This window comes from Malaclemys terrapin, chromosome 2, assembly GCF_027887155.1.
Source record: "Malaclemys terrapin pileata isolate rMalTer1 chromosome 2, rMalTer1.hap1, whole genome shotgun sequence".
In the NCBI taxonomy this organism is placed as follows: Eukaryota; Metazoa; Chordata; order Testudines; family Emydidae; genus Malaclemys; species Malaclemys terrapin.
In genome coordinates this window covers 198230415-198254668 of record NC_071506.1, presented here as the reverse complement: position 1 = coordinate 198254668, position 24254 = coordinate 198230415, and the positions used below count along the sequence as shown (strand labels likewise).

Sequence of the window (24254 nt, the reverse complement as noted above, 5' to 3'; positions counted from 1 at the left end):
ATTGCTTTGTCTGTAAAGAATATTACTCACTTCCTACCTGTTTTTTTGTGGTGTTACATGGTCTGATCTTGTTTCCTGGGCTCACTGTGGCCTATATAATTGTCATTGTCAAGTGAAACAAATCTGTCTGTCTATTCTGAATAAAACAAAACTCCATTTACAATGGGTAAAAATATGTGTAGAGCAGGTATCTTTTCTTTGCTCTCTTGGTTTTAAAATTCTTAAGTATTTTCATTAAATAAAAATTGAATTGAAATGTTAGCACTTGTATGTACATGAAAAATAATCACATTAAATCCAGAAAGACTGCCCCAACTGCTGAAAAATAAACACAGGGACAGCAAGCTCCTTTCACCTGAAGACAATGCACACCCTCAACAAAAGCTTGAGAAATTAAGTGAACCCGATGGCATGCGCAGTAGATTAACAAACTGGGGTGTAGTAGTCACCCAGAATTGGGATTGAGTTCCAGGATTGGATCTCTCATGGAAAACTCCCTGGAATTATCCACTCCCTTTTTATTTGAGGCTGTTAGCTCCAGTATTTCTGTTTACAACAGCCGATGACATCGTGAAATACCTCTCTGCTTCAGTATATTTTCCCCTCAGTTTTGTGTTAATTTTTGAAGCTTTTGGCCTGGACATGCTAAAATGGGCTCACATCGCCAAATAGATTTTTTCTTAACAAACTAATATGCATTGTTTTTGATGCTTAATGGAAGTTTTGATTTTTTTAACTATAGTTGAAAAGCTAACACTTAATTCCACATATACAGTAGCTAGTGCTAAGTACCTTTCCACGAGAGTTTATTGGATTACATCTTTAAATCCTTATAAATATTATTTAAAGAAATTCAGGTGCATGTAGTATTTTAAAAATTTTTAGCCTTTGCCAGCCAAATGAGATTCCAGTATTTGTCCATGGGAACAAACAATTTCTATTTCTCATAGATTTTAAAAGTACAAGATGAGTTGAAATGTACACAGCCTTTTACTGATTTGAATCCAGTTTCCCAGCTGCTTAAATGAAATAAACTGAATAAATCCACTCACGGTGGACTCTTCATGCAATTGCCAGTCTTGTTAATTGTCTTGGCCCTTCAGATAACTTAATCAGCATGGAAGCTGAACAGAATTCTGAGCCCTAGGGTTTGTCCTCTAGACCAGGATTGGGTTATTTTGGTGGAAGTGGAAGCTTGTGTTGCCCTTGCTAATGTAGTATCCATTCAGTGTATAACACTAATTTTCCAGTTCTGATAATCTGTCCCGAACAGTCCTGTACTAAATTCAAGTGTGGGGGAGAAATTTTAAATGAGAGGTTAGTATAAATATAAACAAAGTCAAATCTGTTGACAATGGCTTGATCTAATCCCAGTATAAAGTTTTTTTATAATGTAGCTTTTTATTGAAGTCATATCTGTACATATTATAAATCAGAGTAGCATGTTTCCATGATACAATCTTAGTGTATTAGTCTTGGAGGTCTAGGTGTTTTGTCATAATGCCTCACCTCTGTATTTGTCAGATACATCTTACATTTAAAATATTAGAATATCAAGCACAGAATGTAAGAAATAAATGAAAGTAACAAACTTTATTCCCTATTGATACCCAAATTGGTATTCTACTTTATCGAACAATCATTTAGGTGAAGAATGTGCCACTGTACTGTTGACATTTGACACTCAAAGTTCTTGGTTCTTTTCAGAGTATTGAATTAAATGTAGGTCAGTTTCAGTTTAAATTGGGAAACATTGTAACTGTAGAGTACATTTTAATTTAACCTTGCAATTTGTACTCTGTTCCAAATAAATAAGAGGAGAGAACTATTCAGGTGGCCTAGTGTTGTCATTATTGGCAGACAAGAGAGCAGACTCTGAATTTGAGCTATTTTTCTTTAGCCTAAAGGGGGTTGACAGCACTGCTAGGTATCTCTTGGGGAAAGGGAGATAGATTCACTTCCGTTGCTCTCTTATCAAATTTAGCCCTTACACCAGAGGTCCCCAAACTATGGGCAGTGTGGAGGAACATTTCGGTGGGGTGGTGGGGCCTGGGCTAGCCCCCGTGGGGGGCAGGGAGGGAGCACAACCCAGCCCCTTTCTGCTCTGGCCGTGGCCCCAGCTCTGAACCCGGCCCCTGATTGTGGCCCGGTTGAGGCTCTGCCCCCACTCCCAGCCCCTGGCCACAGTTCTGTTCCTGCCCCTGGCTCCAGACCCGACCCCAGCTCTGGCCCCAGCCTCTCCTCCCTTAACCCTCTCCATGTTCTTCCACCTATCCTCCAGGACAGCCATGTCCCCTGCCCTTGACTCCAGCTTCGGTGGCAGAGGGTCGGACAAGGGGGGGGGAGGGAGGGCGTGACCCTGAAAAGTTTGGGAACCACTGCTTTAGACTATAGGGGTGGTTTTGACAAGGTTTGAATGGAGGTCAGGTCCATGAGAAACTGCTGCACCATGAAGTTTATTTGTACAGACCTCCCCAGGTTATGCAAGACCTGACTTACGCAAATTTTTCGCATTTACGGAAAAAATTCCATAAACCAGAAATAGGATTTTGGAGTTGCGGAAATTTTTGCATAACATATGGGTATACGTTTCCAACTTACACAAAATTCGAGTTACGCAAGGCTTTCCGGAACAGTGTGATTGCATAAGTCAGGGGGCATCTGTATAGAGATAAGAAATTGGCTTTCTTTTCAGACCATGTTCTTGATAGGTCATATCAAACATAACATAAGAACGGCCATACTGGGTCGGACCAAAGGTCCATCTAGCTCAATATCCTGTCTTCTGACAGTGGCCAACACCAGAGGGAATGAACAGGTAATCATCAAGTGATCTATCCCGTCGCCCATTCTTAGCTTCTAGCAAACAGAGGCTAGGGACACCATCCCTGCCCATCCTGGCTAATAGCCGTTGATGAACCTATCCTTCATGAATTTATCTAGTTCTTTTTTGAACCCTTTTATGGGCTTGGCCTTCACAACATTCTCTGGCAAAGAGTTCCACAGGTTGACTGCGCATTGTGTGAAGAAATACTTCCCTTTGTTTGTTTTAAACCTGTTGCCTATTAATTTCATTTGGTGACTCCTAGTTCTTGTGATATGAGAAGGAATAAATAACAGTTCCTTATTTACTTTATCCACACCCGTCGTGATTTTATAGACCTCTATCATATCCCCCCTTAATCATCTCTTTTCCAAGCTGAAAAGTCCTAGACTTATTAATCTCTCCTAATATGGAAGCTGTTCCATACCCCTAATCATTTTTGTTGCTTTTTCTGAACCTTTCCCAATTCCAATATATCTTTTTTGAGATGTAGCAACCACAAAGGCTGATTTACTGCATGGAGAATCATAATCTCAGGGTTAGGAAGTTGAAAAAGTGTGCTTAACAAGGTTAGCTGCTTCACGGGTCAGCTGCATCTGAATTTTTCTCACATTATGGTGGTTCAAAACACTTCTTAAGTGCTTTCACAACAAACTGTATTGGGAACGTTGGGTTGTTTCACAGGATTGATGGAAGGTTTAGGACTATCCAACAAATTATCTAATTGTGCATCCCGATGGTAGGCAACATTTAAGAAGTTTCAGAGTATTTAGGTCTCTTGGTTTAAAGAATAGTGGGTGGTATTAATAAATTCATGCCATAATTAAAATAGGAAAGAATGCATGAGAATAAAGTGTAGGGAGACTGCCAATTTTTAGGGCTCTGGGGAAAAACTTGGAGCTTTCGTACAACTGAACTGCTTTACCCTGAACAGACAGAAATGCTAGACAGGACACTTCAGACATGGTTCACATCTCCATCACAAACAAGATCATCTTTCTATGATTGTAATCTCGATAGTGATCTTACCATCAGGCATGGAGAAACAAATGAAAATGAATTTGATATCATCCTGGTCGATACTGGTCCACATTACATAATCCTAGTTGGTGGTCTCCCTATTTGAGGGGCCCAGGCTTGGATAAACAAAGATATTTCTGAAGGTCACATGTGAAGATCTTTGGTAGTGCTATGTCAAGAAGCTTGCTTTTTATTTAGTGCTGTGGCTTCTCAGTCTGTCAGAAGAAATAACTTCAATTTTATTCTTTACAAAATAATTTTCAACACTTTAAAACTGAGAGACCTGGAGTTTATGCTCCAGTTAATCACTCTTCTGTAGCATTATCAAGAAACTTATAGCCCACATTACTCATTTATATGAATGTGCAGTGGTATTCCACCACCTTGTCTCCAGAACTTACTTTCAAGCATCAAATCATTAAAGTGAACAATATGCTATTGCTACTGTTAGAGACTTCTGCAGTAACAAGTGCACTCATCCATTTTACTTCCAGTAAGTCAGCATTTCCAAAGTGCAGGCAGGACTGCCTGTCAGGTGTATATGAGCTGTACATTTAAAGAGGTTAGCCTTAAACATGACATGAGAGTTGAAGTGGATATAATTGATTGCATTTTCCTCAAGGAGGGGAGTTCCCAAAAGAATGGGGGATGGATCATTTGATGATCACCTGTTCTGTTCATTCCCTCTGCAGCACCTGGCATTGGCCACTGTTGGAAGACAGGATACTGGGCTAGCTGGACCTTAAGTCTGACCCAGTACAGCTGTTCTTATGTTCTTAAGTTTGATAAATGCTGTTGAAAACAGAGCATATTTTTTAGGGGATCTAATGTTCAGTGCTTAAAGAATTAAATTACAAGACCCTAATGCTGTTTTTCAGACTTAAGCCTTTGGATATTGAGTTTATGAAGCGCCTGCATGAAAAAGTCAATATCATTCCACTTATTGCCAAAGCAGACACACTTACACCTGAGGAATGCCAACAATTTAAAAAACAGGTGAGTTGAAAGATTAATATATATTTACAACATATCCTGATTTAGTGCTTTGGTTTCCATGCAATTAATTAATTTTAATTTTTCATACAGTTAAGATTAAACCTCAAAGCTGCAAAACTGAGTAACACATATCACTAGTTTTGAATATATTGGTGGAACGATCTTATCCTTGGGGGAGAAATATTAAAAGTGCTGTGGGATTCTTGATGAGTGAAATATGTGTACTGAATTTGTGTCTTTAACAGTGAAAGCATGAAAGGGAGCTTTCAGAGTTGAGATAGTTATAGAACAAAGTGTGAAATAATGCCTGTTTTACCAGTCTCATTGGTTATATGGAAATGTTAACAAATTAAGTGCATGAAACCATCAAGAATAAAGAGGAGCAAGTAGCTAGCTAAAGGACGTTCTATGTGACACTTAATCTGAAGCTGCTTATCAGAACTCCAGGATTTAAATTTTAAAGATAATGATATTGTTGTAATATAGGTGTGGCTGCAAAATTGTTCTCGTGTATTAGATTTGTAGAATAGGCTTAAGATTCATCTCGGTGGCTACAGAGTGAATCATCGCAGTGGCATAATTTGTTCTTTTGAGGGGAGTGGGAAAGTGAAGAGGCAAATTCATTTTTTTTGTACGGTTTCTAGTGCAAGTTTCTAGAGGATCCAGCTTCTGAAAAGACAATTTTAATAAAATAGGTAGACCGCATGGTAAAAAATTGGGTTTGGGATTATAAACGGAATGCCATTCCCGCTCTCCATGGGGAAGCGGACATGAATTCCATTTCGAGATATTTCTATCATGTAGAACTTCATGTACAAAGATAGGAGGAAGGTGGCAGAATGTTGTTGTTTATTGTTAATAAGTATGCAGCTTGTTTAATATGTTGTATTTTTTGTTGCCATTCTTCAATTTTTCCTAAATCAGTCTCTTGAAAATAAAACCTTGCGCTAGAGTTGCATACTAGAAACCTCTGTCAAGCTGCAAAATTATATACAAAACACTACATCCTCTAGCCACAGCAGTGTCTGTTTTTAAATGATATAGCGCTTTCCTATTCCAAAATTCTGGACAACTGAAATCAGATTTATTAAAAATAACTTTCAAATAGGTAATTTAGAAATTAGGACAGTGAGAGTCTTAATTTTTAAGAAACTCAGCTGCTCTTAAATTTTCACTAACATTTTCATTTTTGTTCTGTGCTTCCCACTGGAGTCAGTCCACCTGTCACAAATTCTGCTGAGAGGGACAGGCAGGTGACACTGCTTCAAGCAGTGCCAATTCAGCTGAGCTGGAGGTGAACAGAAGTAGGAGTGACAACAGTAACTACAGTAGGAACTTGTATTATTTAACTATGCTTGAAAATCATTCAAACTTTTGTGAAGAAAGGTTTATTGAAAGAACAGGTTATTTAGATTATGTGCAATAAATGGAAAATTCCACGGTTAAATTTCAGACAAGTTTCCAAAAATTAGATTATTGGTGGATTTTCTGAGTATATTTCACCTATCTTTCAAATACACTAGCAATCATCTGAGGCATTAACTTCATTGCAAAAGTCAGTATAAAAAGCAGAGAATTCCCCAATGCCAAATGGAGGGAGTAGAATGACCAGGTGACAGCAAGTAAATAATGCATGCTTCAGTAATAATTTTACTGATTGTTTGACTGTTAATAACGTAATGTTTTCACTTTTAGATTATGAAAGAAATCCAAGAGCACAAAATTAAAATATACGAATTTCCAGAAACAGATGATGAAGAAGAAAATAAGCTGGTTAAAAAGATAAAGGTAGATCATTTTGCAACATACTGTTAACCAATAGATAATTTCCTTTCATCATAGGGGAGAGGGAAGATCTTAGCCTTTTTGAGGGCTCCAAGACTAGCTGCTCCAAGAAGCTGTCATTTAATGGTGTCTAGGAATTTTATCTCTGCATCCCATCCTGAGCCAACATGTTCTCAGACAACATGGGGATAGTCGAAAGTCACCATTATTGTTAAGTTTTCTGTTTTTGTAGCCTCTCTAATTTCCCTGTGCATTTCACAGTCACCAGTATAGTGACTGGTAGTATATTCCTACTACTATACTCTTCTTATTCAATCATGGAATTTCTATCCATAGAAATTCTGTGATACTGTTTGATTCAATTAAGATATTTACTCTGCTGACTTTCACATATATTGCCACTTCCCAACCTACTCTGCCATTCCTGTATATTTTGTAGCCCGATATTACTGTGTCCCATTGGTTGTCATCATTGCACCAAGTTTCTGTGTTGGCTGTTACATCAATATTCTCATTTAATACCAGGCACTCAAGTTCACTCATCTTAGTATTTAGACTTCAACCATAGCATTTATAAATTTGTCAGTATTTAGTTTTCTGCCTTTATGTGATGGGATGGAATGGGACTTCTTTGTTTGACTGCTTCTCTTCAGTTCCTACCTGTATTTACCAAGTTATATCCTCTCCTCTTTATTAGAATATAGAGTATCCCCTTTAATAAATCCTCCACTACGGGATGTGTCTGTCTGAAATGTGTGCTCCTCTGCACCTGTGATCTTTCCCCCTGCCCTTAGTTTAAAAACGCCTCTGTGACCTCTTACATTTTACATGCCAGCAATCTGATTCTGTGGTGGTTTAGGTGTAGCCTATCTTTCCTATGTAGGCTCCTCCTTTCGCAAAAGGTTCCCCAGGTCCTAATAAACCTAAATCTCTCCTCTGCACACCATAATCTCATCTGCTCATTGAGACCTTGCAGTTCAGCCTGTCTAAATGACTGTGTGTAGATCTGAAAGCGTTTCAGAGACTTCTGCCAAGGAAGTCCTGGATTTTAATAACTCGTCTAGCAGCCTAAGGCTATGTCTACACTAGAGAGCTTACAGTGTCACAGCTGTACTGATGCAGCTGCACTGCTGTAAGATTTCTTGTGTAGCTGCTCTGTGCTGACAGGAGAGAGCCCTCCTGTCAACATAATTAATCCACCCTCAGTGAGTGACAGTAGCTCTGTCTGCAGGAGCAGCTCTCCCACTGACCTAGTGCTGTGCACATTAGTGCTTATGCCAGCATAATTTATGTTGCTCAGAGCAGTGGAATATTCACACCTCTGAGCCACATAAATTTTGCTGACATAAGTGGTAGTTTAAATTTCCCTGTCTACCCTATGTCATTGGTACCTACATGTACCATGACCACCAGCTCCTCCCCAGCACTGCACATAAGTGTATCTAAATGTCTCAAGATCTATAATCTTCACACTCATCAGGCAATTCACCATGCACTTCTCCTGGTCATCATAAACCCAACTATCTTTATAATAATCAAATCCCCCATTACTATTGCCTGTCTCTTCCTAATAACGGGGGTCCCCCTCCCCTGGACACGTATCCTCAGTGTAAGAGGATGCCATGACATCATCTGGAAGAAGGGTTCCAACTATGGGATCATTTCGCTCCACTTGATGTTCTCCTTCCTCAAGACTTTCATCCTCCTCAACAGCATAAAGGCTGTCAGTCTGGGATGGGACTGTTCTACTGTGTCCCGGAAATTCTCGTCTGTGTACCACTTTGTCTCTCTGTGCCTTCAGTTCAGTCACTCTGGTTTCAAGAGCCTATACTCTGCTTCTGAGGGCCATGAGTTGCTTGCACCAAATGCACAAACATGCCACCTGCCCAGAAGGCAGGTAAACATACATGCTGCATTCAGTGCAATATACTGGATAGCCCCCGACTCAATTACTCGACTTCTGCCTGCATTATTTTTAATCATGCAGTGTTTTTTTGTTCTCTGTGTGTAAATTTTTTTGCATGGGCTAGTTATTGGCCTAAGTTAGAGAATATTTATTAGGTGTCTCTGGTCTCGCACTCCCTCTCTAAACTCTCTCACAAAAGTCCCCTGTTCACTAGCTCATCTGGTCAATTACAAGCTGGCTTTTTAAACCCCCATTTTCCCTGATTAAGCCCTGCCCCCTTGTCAAGGGATTCTAAGTATAAAAGAATGGCAGCCTGGAAACTTCTTAGGAAGCTCTCAGCCTAGGCTCAGCACACAGACCAAACTATAAACTTCAATCAAGTGGGCATATGGCAAGCAAGCACACAATGAACTCATCCCAAGTGTCACATAATCACTCCTCCTTCACCTGGAGAACACTCTCTCACTGAACTCCCCTGTGTGCTGCTCCTGTTTGCTAGCTCCTCTGCTTGCGAGCTGGCTTTTTAGACGCCAGTTCTCCCTAAATTAGCCCCACCCCCTTGTCAAGGGATGCTAAAGGTAGTAGGGATCGAAGGATGATCTGGCTGGAGCCTTGTTAGGAAGCTCTTATCCTTGCTTAGCAGGCCACTAAACTCAGGCCCCATCCCATTTCCCCCCCTCCCCAATTAGACCACACTAGAAACTTCATTCAAGCCTGCAGATGGCAATTTTGTTGGAATTAATTACCTTTTTTGGAGATCGTTTTAATGAGCTTTTGAATAATCTAAATCTTCGTTTAAAAGTAGGGCTGTCAAGTGATTTTAAAAAAAATTGTGCTTTTAAACTATAATGATATTCTATTTAAAATTTTTTGGATGTTTTCCACATTTTCAAATATATTGATTTCAATTTCAACACAGAATACAAAGTGTACAGTGCTCACTTTATTTTTTATTATAAATATTGCACTGTAAAAATAGTATTTTTCAGTTGACTTAATACAAGTACTGTAGTGCAATCTCTTTATAATGAAAGTTGAACTTACAAATTTAGAATTATGCACAAAAATAACTGCATTCAAAAACAAAACAATGTAAAACTCTAGAGCCTACATGTCCACTCAGTCCTACTTCTTGTTCAGCCAATCGCTCAAACAAGTTAGTTTACATGTGCAGGAGACAATGCTACCCGCTTCTTGTTTACAATGTCACCTGAAAGTAACAGGCATTCTCATGGCACTGTCGTAGCCGGTGTCGCAAGAAATTGACATGCCAAATGCGCTAAAGATTCGTATGCCCTTCATGCTTCAACCACCATTCCAGAGGACATGCGTCCCTGCTCATGATACAAAGTGGTGCAGACTGACGCATGTTCATTTTCTTCGTCCGAGTCAGATGCCACCAGCAGAAGGTTGATTTTTCTATTTTGGTGGTTCGGGTTCTATAGTTTCCACATAGGACTGTTGCTCTTTTAAGACTTCTGAAAGCATGCTCCACACCTCATCTCTCTCAGATTTTGGAAGGCACTTCTGATTCTTAAACCTTGGGTGAAGTGCTGTAGCTATCTTTTGACAAAATGCAAAGAAGGTACCAATGTGAGATTTCTAATCTGCAGTGAAAGTGTTCTTGAAACGAACAACATGCTGGGTCATCATCAAAGACTGCTATAACATGAAATATGTGGCAGAATGCTGGTAAAACACAGAGCAGGAGACATACCCCCAAAGAGTTCAGTCACAAATGTAATTAATGCATTATTTTTTTTAACAAGCATCATCAGCATGGAAATGTAAACAAACTTGTTTGTCTTAGCGATTGGCTGAACAAGAAGCAGGACTAAGTGGATGTGTAGGCTCTAAAGTTTTACGTTTTGTTTTTAAGTGCAGTTATGTAACAAAAATCTGCATTTGCCCTTTCACAATAAAGAGATTGCATTATAATATTTTTATGGGGTGAATTGAAAAATACTGTTTAATTTTTACAGTGCAAATATTTTAATAAAAATAATATAAAGTGAGCACTGTACACTTTGTATTCTGTGGTGTAATTGAAATCAATATATTTGAAAATGTAGAAAAACATTCAAAATATTTAATAAATTTCAATTGGTATTCTATTCTTTAACAGTGTGATTAAAACTGATTCATTGTGAGTAATTTTTTTAATCGCGATTAATTTTTTTGAGTTAATCACATGAGTTAACAGCGATTAACAACCCTACTTAAAAGTAAATTTTAGAATAAAAACTATAGTCAATATACATTTAATTAACTCTTTTATGAGAGTTTATTACCTCCTTATCCTTCCAATCTATCTCCATTGTTTGTTTCATCTACTTGTTTGATGTCCATTTGTGAACTCTGGAACAATGGCTATATTCTATCTTGTCTGTATTGTGTGTAGCATAGGGGGTCCTTGAACCTTGTTTGGGGTTCCTGAGTGCTGCCATAATACAAATAATTTATTTAAAACCATTTCCTGTTGAATGTAGTAACAATATCCTGTGTTAAATCCCTTATTTAAAAATATTAATCAGTGGTCAAGAACACTTCAGTAACACTCTTGTGTTTTGAACCAGTTCTGTAGAATAATTGGTAGGGGTTTTTGTTTTTAAATAAGGAATAAACTTGGAGGCCCAAAGCATAGGTGTGCAACAGCACATGGTATGCTTATTACAGAGTTAAATAGAAGCACCCTCTAGTGATTGGTATTCTAAAACTGCAATTGAGGAGAAAAGCAGCAGAAAACCAAAAAGGGCCCTCAAAGTGCAAAAAGCTCAAACTTTTAAACAATTGAAAAACCCTTGGTCCTTCTCTCATACTGCATTCCATCATATTTTGTTTCCCTCAGTCCATTTCCCCAGCTATATTTCTTTTTATTCCCAATGGTTTAACAAGGTTCTTCTTCCTAGAAAAGATGTAATATTTTTGTTTGCATTGTGTATTGAAAAGAATTGGAATGGGGAAGACCTAGGATTCTCCCAGGATAAACGCAAATAGATATAGGAATTGATCTGGTGATGAGCCTTGCTAGCCTATACACTGAAAAGCAGAATAGAGGTAGGAGAGAGATGGGGTTAACTTTGTAAAATATTGCTTTCAACTAATTGACAGCTTTTCTTTTATGTAAATTTGAGTTCTGCATCAGCCAAGGCAGCCATTTTTGATCACAATCAATTCGAAAGTCATGAGTACAAGATTCAGTCAAAGCAAACATTATAGTAGCCATTAAGACCAGTGAATTACATAATCACCGTAAAGGTTGAGAAATCACCAGTGATCAAAACCCTGTACTCAGACTGGCTGACAACCCTTGTTAATCAGTACATGGGGTTGCATGCTATATGATCTATAAAATCACTATCTGATTTACAGACCAATCAGAATACAGAGAATTTCAGAGTTGGATAAATCTCCTGTAACTGGTACATATCAGTAATAGTACAAGCTTCCCTGAACTTTTGGTGATCTGGATTACAGAATAATAAAACTCCACCTTGTTTTGTATCAAGTTTATACTTATGCTTTATTTCACTATCTTTAGGCAGAAGACACATTGGTATTGAAAAATCATACTTTTTTGTATCTTTTAGGACCGTTTACCTCTTGCTGTGGTAGGTAGTAATACCATCATTGAAGTCAATGGCAAGAGAGTCAGAGGAAGGCAATATCCTTGGGGTGTTGCGGAAGGTAAACATTTCTGCAGCATTTGTCGCTTTTTTATTAATTGTAATATAAGTGCATACTTGAGATATAAAGAAACTGCAGTCTTTGCTTCAAACACTTTAACCTACTTTAAAGTATTTGTACCTGAAAACTTAATAAAACCAGCAGATTTTGTTAAACAGTGCTACCGTTTGTGTAAAGCATCTTTTTCCAGCCTCAGAACAAATGCAGTCTTGCCAAAGTTAAATGTTTTATAAAAGATATACTTAAGTTTTTGCTTGTGAATCATCTGTTCAAGACCCATGGAGGTATAGTCCAGTGAACTGTAATTAAACTGCAGTATTTTACTTTAATTTCAGTTCATACTTCATTACATAAACAAGATTATGCTTGATGTTCAGCTGTTTACTAGTGTTCATAATATTTCCACTTCAGTGTTGCAGAAATGTCCATATGGTTTATTACATAAACTATCAGTTTCCTAGTCTCTTGTTTCCAGGGGCTTTCACATTAGGGGTGTTTGTTTGATCATCTAGGCTAGAATAAATACAATTTAAAATTCCTGGCAGATTATCTTATTTTCACTAGACTATAACAAATTGTTGTTTTCCCTAAAGCTGTTGACCTTAAAGTTGAACATGCCGAAAGTTTTTATCTACATTAAGTCCAAAGATGCATTTTCATTTAACAACCCATGTAAAGTCTAATTAAAGTTTGATATTTGCTTTTTGTAACTGTTGTAAGTGGAAATATATGTAGTTTGTTGCTTTAGTATAGATTTGAAGATAGCTGTTTTTTATGAGAACTGTTGTTATTTAATATTATTTGCCTGCTGCATACCATTCATTACCTCTTTGCATGCATGATAAATGTGGTATATGAAAACCCAAACACAAAGGCTTCAACTGCTGCCTTTGCGAAGGGAAGTTTTATTAAAAAAAAGAACAGGAGTATTTGTGGCACCTTAGAGAGTAACAAATTTATTTGAGCATAAGCTTTCATGGGCTACAGCCCACTTCATCGGATCACATGCATCCGATGAAGTGGGCTGTAGCCCACGAAAGCTTATGCTCAAATAAATTTGTTACTCTCTAAGGTGCCACAAATACTCCTGTTCTTTTTGCGGATACAGACTAACACAGCAGCTACTCTGAAAGTGGAAGTTTTATTGTATCTTTGGTTTGCATATGTATGCACCCAGCTGCAACATACGTTGGAGTCACCACCATAGATTGTTTTACATTGTATTTACCACAATAATTGTCTTATCCAGACACTTTATGAAGCCAATTTTTTTTAAAGCGGCTTAACTGTGAACCAAGTTAATGCAGTACTAAACAAAACAGCACACTATGTACGTATACGTTAGAGGAAGTGCTGTAGTTCTTTGAAGTGCATGTCTGACAGGAAATGGGTTTTGGTATAGAGTATAAACCAGCTGCAGTAGAACATTTTGGGGGGGGATGTTAATGCTCTTGGCTTAGACATTTGAAATACTAAATGGTGCCACCGTTCTTTACTTTAAAAACAAACTTTTATAACTCTCATTTGAGACATGTTTCCTTGATCTATCTCATGAGAATATACCACCTATTGATAGAATGATCAGAGAAATAATATTTTACTGCGAGTATGATTTCACAAGTTATATAAATGGAATGTCAAAGTAGGAATTAAAATTATTTGGAGTAAAATAACTGCTGAGTATAGATGTTGCATGAAATTGTATTAGAGGGTCACAAGCCTTATTGCTTCTATAGGCTGAGCTCAGATAGCACACACCAGGGGCTCCTTGCATTCCTCCATTCCCCTCCACAAGCTCCATGTTAGCACCCTCTAATGCCAAGACTCTGTGATCCCCTTTCCCATATGCCAGAGTCTTTGTCTCCCCATATTCCAGGGGCTCTGTCTCCTGTGTCCCCTTCCCCATAGCATTGTCTCCCATTCTTCGCCCATTCCTCCTATTATTCTTACTACTTTTCTTTGTCTGGTGGAGAAATCATTCAGAGTCTTTCATGGTTCTTTGATCTATAAGCAAATACATTGGGTTGAGTGCATGGCCTCGATTTGCTCAGCCACTGAATATTTAAATACTTACTAAATAAAGATAAAATGAGGAACTTGATGTCTTACAAAGATCATCATTGGGTTGCAATTTTGCAGAATATTCTTTTGCAGTGAACTGCTCTCAGTAAAGTTATGTTTATGGTCATGGTTTTTGATATTGTCTGCTCAGTTGGTCTGACCACAGTGCAAGTGTAGAATTAACCTGAATCCATTAAATGTGCAGATCCAAGTGTGTGTGGGGGGAGGGGGGGAGGCAGGGGAGTGAGCAACAACTCTGATCTGATCCAGTGTTTGCTAAGGATTCTGGGACCATTAACAGCGGACACTGAGGTAGGGTGACCAGACAGCAAATGTGAAAACTCGGGACAAGGGGTGGGGGTAATAGGAACCTATATAAGGAAAAGACCCCAAAATCGGGACTGTCCCTATAAAATCAGGACATCTGGTCACCCTACACTCAGGTCATTATGTAGATCTGCTGGAATTCCAGTCCTCTTGGAATTCTCCAATGGTTTACATTGCCATTCCATCTATAAACACAAACTCACCAGATATTGGATTCTGTAAATAAAGCCACACTTCAGATTCACAAGCAAAGAACTACATGTAATTTCCATTTTAGTCACTTATCAGTCTCATACACTTGAAGTGATGTAATGACCTACATCTTGTGGGTTAGTGTTCATCTATATAAATGTCTATACATAGTTAACAGGCTCATGATTTTCAAACTCTGTGTAAATTAGCAATTAAGATAGAATCATCAATTCTAGCATGAAATTCAGTAGATATTTGTGTGCTTTGATTTAATTTCTCATTGGAAATCAAGAGTGCATTGGTATATTTGGGATTTTAGTAAACTGGCAAGTTTTTGAAAGGGGATTTGCTGTCAGTATATTGTACTACTTTTTTCTTTTACTGTAGGATTCTTTGTCAGATTACACAGTTCCTTTTTAATTTAAGAACTTTTGATTGGGTGTAATTAAAGATAGATTTGGTCTTTCTGAAGTAAATATACATAATACATGCAACGTTTTAAAAACAGGATTTTCCTGATCCTGATAGACTTTGCTCTCAGAGGTCACATGGTGGGTATGATGGCACGTGGCTTGGTGTGTGGGAGCCTTATTTGGGGAAGAAGTTGGCAAATCAGGACACTGGGGACTAGGAAAATGAGTTTAGTCAGTTATGTGCTGATTTTTCTTACCCTTGCTCTCTGGCGAAGTCAACATATAGTCTTAAAGTTCCTGGATTGTTTAAATACCTTTACTCGTATGTAAATATTTTAAAGGTGATGCATAAAAGTGTGGTTTGTGTCTGCTTCCAGTACTATGAAGTTCAGACATTATAACTTCGAAAAATTTACTGTTGTATCTGTTAAATTGGCAGAACTTACCTGGTATCAAATTTGATGTCACTTCACTTGTAAAATTGATTTTGTATTTTTATGTGGTAATATGGCAATCCAAAATTTGTAACATATCCTATATGGAATTTGTCTCAGATAGTAACAGGGTTCAGTGGCTCTTTGCAAACCTATATATGGATGTCTGTTCCAGAATCATGATTAAATGCAGTTGGGATAATTGCTTTCTACTTGCATAGAGGCACTGTCAACTTGAAATCTAATCAATTTTTTTAAGTGTAATTTAAAGTACTACACTTGCCCCTGAATTCCCCTACCAATTTATTTTACAATCACATTTTCTTATGATATATCTTAAATATTTTTCTCTCTATTGCACTGAGACTTCGCCATGTAGAGGAAGTTGTACATTAAACAGCCATTATTTAGTTACTTTCATTAAGTACACATTGACATTTAGAACTCTCTCATCTTTCAGTTATAGTAATCTTAGGTGCTATTTGTAACAATATAGATGAAAAAATTAACACAATTTTTTTAAAGTTGGTGTCACTTTAAATTCACCTGTTTCATTTGCAAATTGTTCTTCACTTTCGGCCCCAAACTTCTGAAATGTTACGTACCGTCCAACAGCTACTGCATTTCAGTGGTAGGTTGAGTGATGTGTCAAGCTTTTTGACGTAATCTGGAATGAAAAATGTAAAATTCTCTCTGGAAAAGAAATATGGGAAATTGTAGGGAAATGGGAGATTTATACATAGGAAAACATTAATGCTCAAATATATTCAATCTCAATATCTCCCTCTACCTCATGTATGGCATAAGTTTTGGTTACACTGTCTTAACATACATTTTACCTTCTTCCCCGCAGTTGAAAATGGTGAACACTGTGACTTCACAATTCTAAGGAACATGTTGATAAGGTAAGTAGTTTTATGTGGAACATTGCACACCTATTGTGAAAGGATTTCAGTTGAATATAAGAGAAGGAAACTTATGTTCTCTATCTCCTTATATTGTATATTCTTTTTTAAGGACATCTTTCACTCCTGTGCAAATGTTGAATATTGATCTGCTTTCTACCTTAAGTAAAAATGCAGAATATTTACTTTATAATTCCAAGACCTCTTGCTTCATCATACAAGAATAATAGTCTCATAACGCGTCATGACTTGTTCATCAATCACAATCAATGAAATGCAGCTATCTGACATAGCCTCCAGAATATATTTTTTCCTCTCTAATTGGCAATGGAAGTTTTGTCTGTCCCTTAAATATCTGAATAGGTCAAGATTGAGCTGCTAGTGCTCCTGACATTAAATAGTGTGGATTAGAACTTGCTGGACCAATAACCTTGTTTCAATCCCAACATCAGTGGCAGTGAAATATGCAGGAAATGAAAATAGAAATGCAGAGGGACAAAATAGAAGCCCTCTTAGTACATAATACCTTTCAACTTTTTAAAAGTTTGCTAAACTGTAACAAAACGGTGGGGAAAGAATGGCAATAAGGAAAATTTGGATTAAAAGCGAACTTTTCTATTGCTTTTCAGTTTTTTTCCAATTAAAGTACAATGTCTAAGTTTTGTCACATGTGACTCAAAATATGCAACTCCTGTTCAAGTTACTAGAAATTGTGGATGTATGTGAGGGCAGACTTTGAACCATAGTAAGTTAGACTTGAAGAAGAGTTTTGAGAATTGCTTAACACTTCTATACTGTCTTACGGCAGAGAGAACTTATGGAATAAACTGATTGCTTTTTAACATATTAGTCCTGTGTTCCAAAGTAAAACCTTTAGTCATGCAATATGACAAGGAATAATTTAAAAAAGTATATCTTTTTTTTCTCCTCCTGACAGTTGGATTTGATGTATTCCCTATGTTAAAAGGTGATTGAGTCTCTCTGCCTTTTTTATCATGGGCAATTTTAGATTTATTTCCCAATCTCTTATAACAATGGCTGTTTGGCAGTTGAGCTTCACTCCAGAGGATTTTCTTTGAGCTGCTGAATGGATATTGTGGATAGTTGATGCTTGACCTTTATCTTGGAGAGACAAGTACTACTTCTAAGCCTGAAATGTGGAAACTCAAGTGAAATTTGTGCTTGGAACTCTAACATGTTGCCTGACAAATGTTTAGATGGATCTAATGTAGCATTATTACAAGACTATAGAGCTATATTTCGTATGGGTCCTCTTCATTTACAAGTTCACCTACAAAATATATTATTTTTGTAAAACTTATAACATTAATGTTTGGAATGCTGCAGTTCTTGGAGTAGTGTTCCTGTGGGTGCTCCACTTCAGGTGTGCCAGTGCCTTTGATTGGAGATTTTTGATAGAAGTATCTGTTTGGCCCGCACGTGTGCCCCGTGCTCCCCAGAGAGGCTATATGGGATTGTGTGGCTAAGTTCCTTCTCAGCTGCCTGTCTCTGTGGCCCCTAGGCGGAGGGGCGATCAGGGAAGCTTTGGGTGCTGCCCCCCGGTGCCGGCTCCACAGCTCCCATTGGCCGGGAACCGTGGCCAATGGGAGCTGCAGAGCTGGCACCTGCAGGCAGCGTGTACCATGCAGAGCCGCCTGGCCCCTCCGTCTAGGGGACAGACATGCCGGCTGCTTCCAGTAGCAGAGCAGCGCGGAGCTAGGGCAGGCAGGCAGGGAGCCTGCCTTATCCCCACTGCACTGCCAACCAGGAGCTGCCTGAGGTATAAGTGCTGCCCGGCCAGAGCCCACGTCCCAAACCTCCTCCTGCCCCCGAACCCCCTCATCCCCATCCCCACCCTAGAGCCCATAGCCCCAGCTGGAACCCCCCCCGTCCCACACCCCAATCCCCTGCCCAAGCCCTTAGCCCCCTTCTTCACCCCAAACCCCTCATCCCCAGTCCGGAGCCCCCTTCTGCACCCCAAACCCCTCATCCCCAGCCCCACCCTAGAGCCCGCACCTGCAGCTGGATCCCCAACCTTCTGCCCCAGCCCGGAGCCCCCTCCTGCACCCTGAACCCCTTATTTCTGGCCCCACCCCAGAACCTAGGGGAAGCCCTAAGCCCCCACCCCCACAGCCAGAGCTGCGAGCACTGGCTTGCCCCACTGCGGGGGGGGAAGCCCTGAGCCTCCACACTCCCCCATGGGGCTGTGTGTGGCCTCTGACTGATTTTTTTTTCTGTGGGTCAATAGCCCCTGATAGAAAAAAGGTTCCCCACTCCTGCCTTAGAGGAAGTTCAGGAATCCCATCATAAACTCCTAGACGTATTACACACTTTTGACACTGATGAAGGTTGCTGTTCCAGACAATGAAGCTCTTATGGAGCCCACTAAGACTGTTTAGCAATCCCCAGCAACCACACTACTTACATGCAAGAAGGTGGATAGAAAGTATTACATCCCTGCCAGAGAATCAGAGTTTCTGTTTTTCTCACCCAGTTCCGAGTTCCCTGGTGGTGGAGGAGGCCATTAATGAAGAGGGTAGACCTCAAAGACCACCCCAAACAGTAAGGACCATAAGAAGCATCATCTTTTTGAAATCTTACTCTTCAATTTCAAATAGCAAACCATCAGGTGCCCATGGCCAAATAAGATTATCTGAACTATGACAAATGTAAGTCCTTTGACCACCAACCAGAGGAATATTGTGACCAATTTAAAGTGGTTATACAAGAGAGGCAACTTCCGGCAAAAACGTTTCTCTAGGCCTCCTTGGATGCCGCAAATACAGCAGCATGATAGATATCACTGCAAAACTGGAGAACATCCTGGCTGCATTTATCTGGCTTCCTAAGAGAAGTTGAAAGCACCGTTGAAGACCTTCCCTTTGATGCTTGCAAGCTCTTTGCAGACTTGACAGATGCACCTCTTCACGCATTAAGACTCGAACCACACTGTGATCCTTAGGGATTTATACTGTAAATAAGAGGAGATTTAGTAAGTCTCAGATGGCACAAAAAGCATGCCCAGCCCTGTATTCAGCTTACTGTAGCCCATTTAAGCCCTGGTCCAAGAGGCCAAGGTCCTCTAAAAAGAAACCGTCTTGAATTACAGCTATGTCTTCCCAACCATCAGCATCCCCCAAACAACAGTTTTGAAGGGTAGGTCAAGAGTCTCAACCACCCAGTCGACAAGGGTTTTACAGGTGCAACATACTACCCCCCTCACTCCTTTTAGATGTCACTTCTTCTACTTTTAGATGATCTGGGAGAGCACAACATCGGATGAGTAGGTTTTGAAAGCCATGATATCTGATTACACTATCCATTTCATATCTATCCCTCCCACTTATTCCTCCTCCCTGTCCTTTTTCAGGGACACTTCTCACAATTAATTGCTGGCACAAGAGGTTGGCTCACTTCTACACATAGGAGCAATAGAATTCTATTCCAAGTACTTCCTGATTCACAAGAAGAATAGAGACCAATTTTTAGACCTCTGGTCTATTAACAGATATTTAAAACAGTAGAAATTCAGGATGGTGATCCTTGCAGCTATAATTTCCTCATTAGATTTAGAAGTTTGGTTTGCAACTCTCAGCCTACAAGACACATGCTTCCCATATTGCTATTCATCATTCACAGAAGAGGTTTCTGTGATTTATAATCAATAAGGCTATGTTTTAGTCATGGGTATTTTTAGTAAAAGTCATGGACAGGTCACGGGCAGTAAACAGAAATTCACGGCCTGTGACCTGTCCATGACTTTTACTAAAAATACCTGTGACTAAAACTTGGGCGGGTGGCTGTGGGTGCTCTGGGGAAGGTGCCCCGGGATCCCGCTGTCAGCTTGTGTCTTTGTAATGCAATACGCCAAACTACATCTCAGAGGTCTAAAAGGATGGCTGCAAAAGGTTTACAAACCAAGAAAGCACAGTCTAGGCACATTACTGTCTGTTCCCCAACTTTTGGAAAGACGCAACCAAAACATGTGGTGGTGTTACATTTTTCCAGAATTGCTCTACCACAGTCATAACATCAGACGGTTCACTTTTTGAGTGGGCACATCTCTGTCCTCACAAGGTTCAGGACGAAGGGTCTCTACAAGTGTCTTTTTTTTATATCGGTCTTCTGGAATTGATCAGTCAAATATGTTTGCTTACACTTTCTACTGCTAGTCAATAAAGATAATGACAGACAACATGGCATGCATGCATTACATCAACCGTCAAAGAGGAGCATGTTCCCCATCTTTCTGTGCTGAAGTGTTTAAAACTCTGGAATTGGTGCATATAGCCAACCAGATAGTCATCTAAGTTTCATAGGTTCCAGGTATTCAGAACACTATGGCAGATGACCTCAGAAGATATTTCTCTCTCTCTCATGAATAAGAACTAAACTCCCAAGTCCTCCATGTGATATTCCTAGTCTGGGGATTCGTGTAGGTAGATCTGTTTGCCACAGCAGGCAACACAAAATGCATCTTGTATTGTTCCAGAGGGTGTCTCAATCCCCAGTCCCTAGGAGATGCTTTCTCATTTCATGGAAGAAGGGCCTCCTCTATGTGTATCCAGCAACACTGCTATTGTTAAAGGTTCTCAGCAAGATCGGGCGAGGACCTTTGCCAATGTGGCCAAGACAAGTTTGGTGCCCCTACCTAATCAGACTTGCCTCTTGCCTTCTGTGTCATCTCCTGACTCAAGATGCTGGTCAAACACTTCACCCCAGCCTGCAGATTCTGAGGCTCCAAGCATGGTACCTCGATGGTTCTCAGGAATAGAGGTATCCTGTTCATCAGCAGTACAACACATTTTATTAAACAGTAGAAAAGAATCTACAAGAAATACTTACCTTTAGATATGGAAGCTGTATTCGTTCGTGTAGCAGTCTTCCGATTTCACCTATTTGTTCTCTCAGTTTGGATTACCTGTTGGAATTGAAAACATTGAGTCTTTCTGTGAGCTCCATGTGGGTACACTTTGCAGCAATAATAGCATATAGGGAGTTTTTCACTCATAGCTCACTCAGCCACAGCAAGTTTCCTTGTTGAATCTCTACCCACAAATCAGGGAATCTTCTCCTAGCTGGGAACTGAACCTAGGCCTTAATTGCCTTATGAAGCATCCCTTTGAGTCATTAGCTACCTCTTTGTTAGTTCTGTTAATGAAGACAGCCTTCTTGGAAGCTATAACTTCTGTCCCAAGGGTTAGAGAAATGGGGGCTTTATTGGTGGACCCCCTCTTCATTTACAATGGAGTGGGCTCATCCCAGATCTTTACCTAAGGTGTCCTCAGACTTCTATATTAATCAAACCATTCATCTCCTGTTTTTTCCCAAAATTACATTCAACTACTCAAGAAGCCATGTTCCATACCCTGGATGTCAGGAAAGTATTAGCCTTTAACTTGGATAGGACCAAACCTTTTAGAAGCTCTCCTAGACTATTTGTATCCATTGTGGACAGAAACAAGAGTTCGGTTATTTTGAAACCGAGGTTATCAATGTGGATCTCTGGCTGTTTTAAGATCTGTTATGAATTAACTCTGCTTCAGCACGATAGCATGTTCCACTAGAGCAGTGGCTCTCAACCAGGGTACGCGTACCCCAGGGGGTACACAGAGGTCTTCCAGAGAGTATATCTGCTCATCTAGATATTTGCCTAGTTTTATTTACATCAGGCTACATAAAAAGCACTAGTGAAATTTCATACAGGCAATGACTTGTTTATACTGCTCTATATACTATATACTAAAATGTAAGTACAATATTTATATTCCAATTGATTTATTTTATAATTATATGGTAAAAATGAGAAAGTAAGCAGTTTTTCAGTAATAGTGTGCTGTGATACTTTTTTGTATTTGTGTCTGATTTTGTAAGCAAGTATTTTTTAAGTGAGGTGTAAGTTGGGGGTATGCAAGACAAATCAGACTCCTGAAAGGGGTACAGTAGTCTGGCAAGGTTGAGAGCCACTGCACTAGAGTACTTTCTACTCCTGTAGCTTGGTTTAGGGATATTATCAGTTGCAGACATCTGTAGAGCAGTGATCCTCAGTGCCTACCTTTTCTAATGATAATTATGCCTTGGTGCCTGCCACGAAATCAGATGTGCTATGGGTAGTGTAGTTCTCTCTTCTGTGTTGGACTCAGCGCCGAACCTCCTGCCCCCTTTGTGGGGTACTGCTTGGGAGTCATCTGAAGTGGAGCACCCACAGGGACACTACTCGAAGAAGGAGAGGTTACTCACCTTGTGCAGTAACTGGAGTTCTTTGAGATGTGTGTCTCTGTTGGTGCTCCACTACGCATCATCCTTCCCCTCTGCTTCGGAGTCTCTGTTGTGGGACTTTAGCCTCAGTGCAGGGCACGAAGAATGTGCAGGCCAAATGGACACTGCTACCAAAAATCTATATTCAAAGGCACAGGCAAACCGGAACTGGAGCACCCATCAGGTGACACATTTCGAAGGACTCCAGTAACTTTATAAGGTGAGTAAGCTCTCAATTTTGAAATGCTATTCTGTGCAAAATATGCTGCCCTTTCTGTGACCCTACCATCATTTTTTTAAGTTTGAAATGAAGGCATAAATGCTTGTAATAGAAAAGTAGTATGAGGCCTCATAAAAAAGGAGACCCCTCTTGCCATTTTCTGTTGTCCTTACTGATTAGCACTTTAAATTAGTTAGTTATGTAGAATTTAACAGTAGACTTATATATTGGTGCTCCCATGAACAAGAATATTTAAAAGAAAAAAAATTGGTTCTCAAATCCTCATTGTTTCGATAGGACAGAATAAATTTGATTAGATTATTAAGTCTGCAAAATGAAGGTCCTCTAATCTGATTTTCAGATCTTGTTTGATATTAATGAAGAATGAACTCTGCTGATAGCCTGTACTTCTGTTGACAGAACTCACATGCAGGACCTGAAGGATGTCACTAACAACGTACACTATGAGAACTACAGGAGCAGAAAACTGGCAGCTGTTACGTACAATGGAGTTGACAACAACAAAAACAAAGGGCAGCTAACTAAGTAAGTGTTAAGTTTGTAACAATATTTGAGGTCACCATTCTATATTTTCTCCTTAATTTCAGTCAGTTACCTCAAGTTATGAAGGCCTCATCTAAACACAATAGAGCACTAAAATTATTTAGTCGACCTAACCTATACAACTGCTGTGTGTAAACAAGCAAGAAGTTTAATGTTCATTGTGAATCTTTAAAGCATATTCATCATTTGAGAGTTTTTGGACATCGAGGTTTCTATTTCTGGGCACAAATTGTGTTTGGCTTCTGTGCTTTTTCTTGATGTTGGTCCTCAATACTTTGTTTTTGAGGAAGAGTGGATTCACCTTACCTTTGTGCTTAATAACTAAGAATAAAATCACACATTCTCTTCCCCATCTTCAGTGGATTCTGCTTAGTATTTTTCAAAGCCTCTCATGATATAAAACTTGTTAGTAACACATAGCAGTTTTTCCATCTCCATATCTTTGTGAGAGGGAAGCTGCTAGTGCAGTAGTTCAACCCCAACTGGTGCAGGAACAAAGAACTAAAAACTTTGGTCCCTTTCATGGTAGTACTTTGCATGCCATTCTAGTTAATTTTAAATTATGGAAACATAAAATATAAATTCTATTTATTCTTCCTATTCTGTTTATATAACAAATAAGTTAGCTATTTTCAAGAATTGTTAGATATCAGTACACATTT

The 24254-nt window shown here is 39.3% G+C and overlaps 1 protein-coding gene across 2 annotated transcripts in view; it reads left to right on the top strand.

Moving 5' to 3' along the window:
- Window positions 1-24254, top strand: part of SEPTIN7 (septin 7) — a 115029-nt gene that overhangs the window by 76898 nt on the left and 13877 nt on the right. For both annotated transcript variants that reach the window (XM_054019280.1, XM_054019279.1), the window contains exons 6-10: window positions 4723-4840; window positions 6536-6628; window positions 12122-12218; window positions 16499-16550; window positions 23449-23574. In XM_054019280.1, coding sequence (XP_053875255.1) covers window positions 4723-4840; window positions 6536-6628; window positions 12122-12218; window positions 16499-16550; window positions 23449-23574 — 486 coding nt within the window. The remainder of the gene's footprint in view (window positions 1-4722; window positions 4841-6535; window positions 6629-12121; window positions 12219-16498; window positions 16551-23448; window positions 23575-24254) is intronic.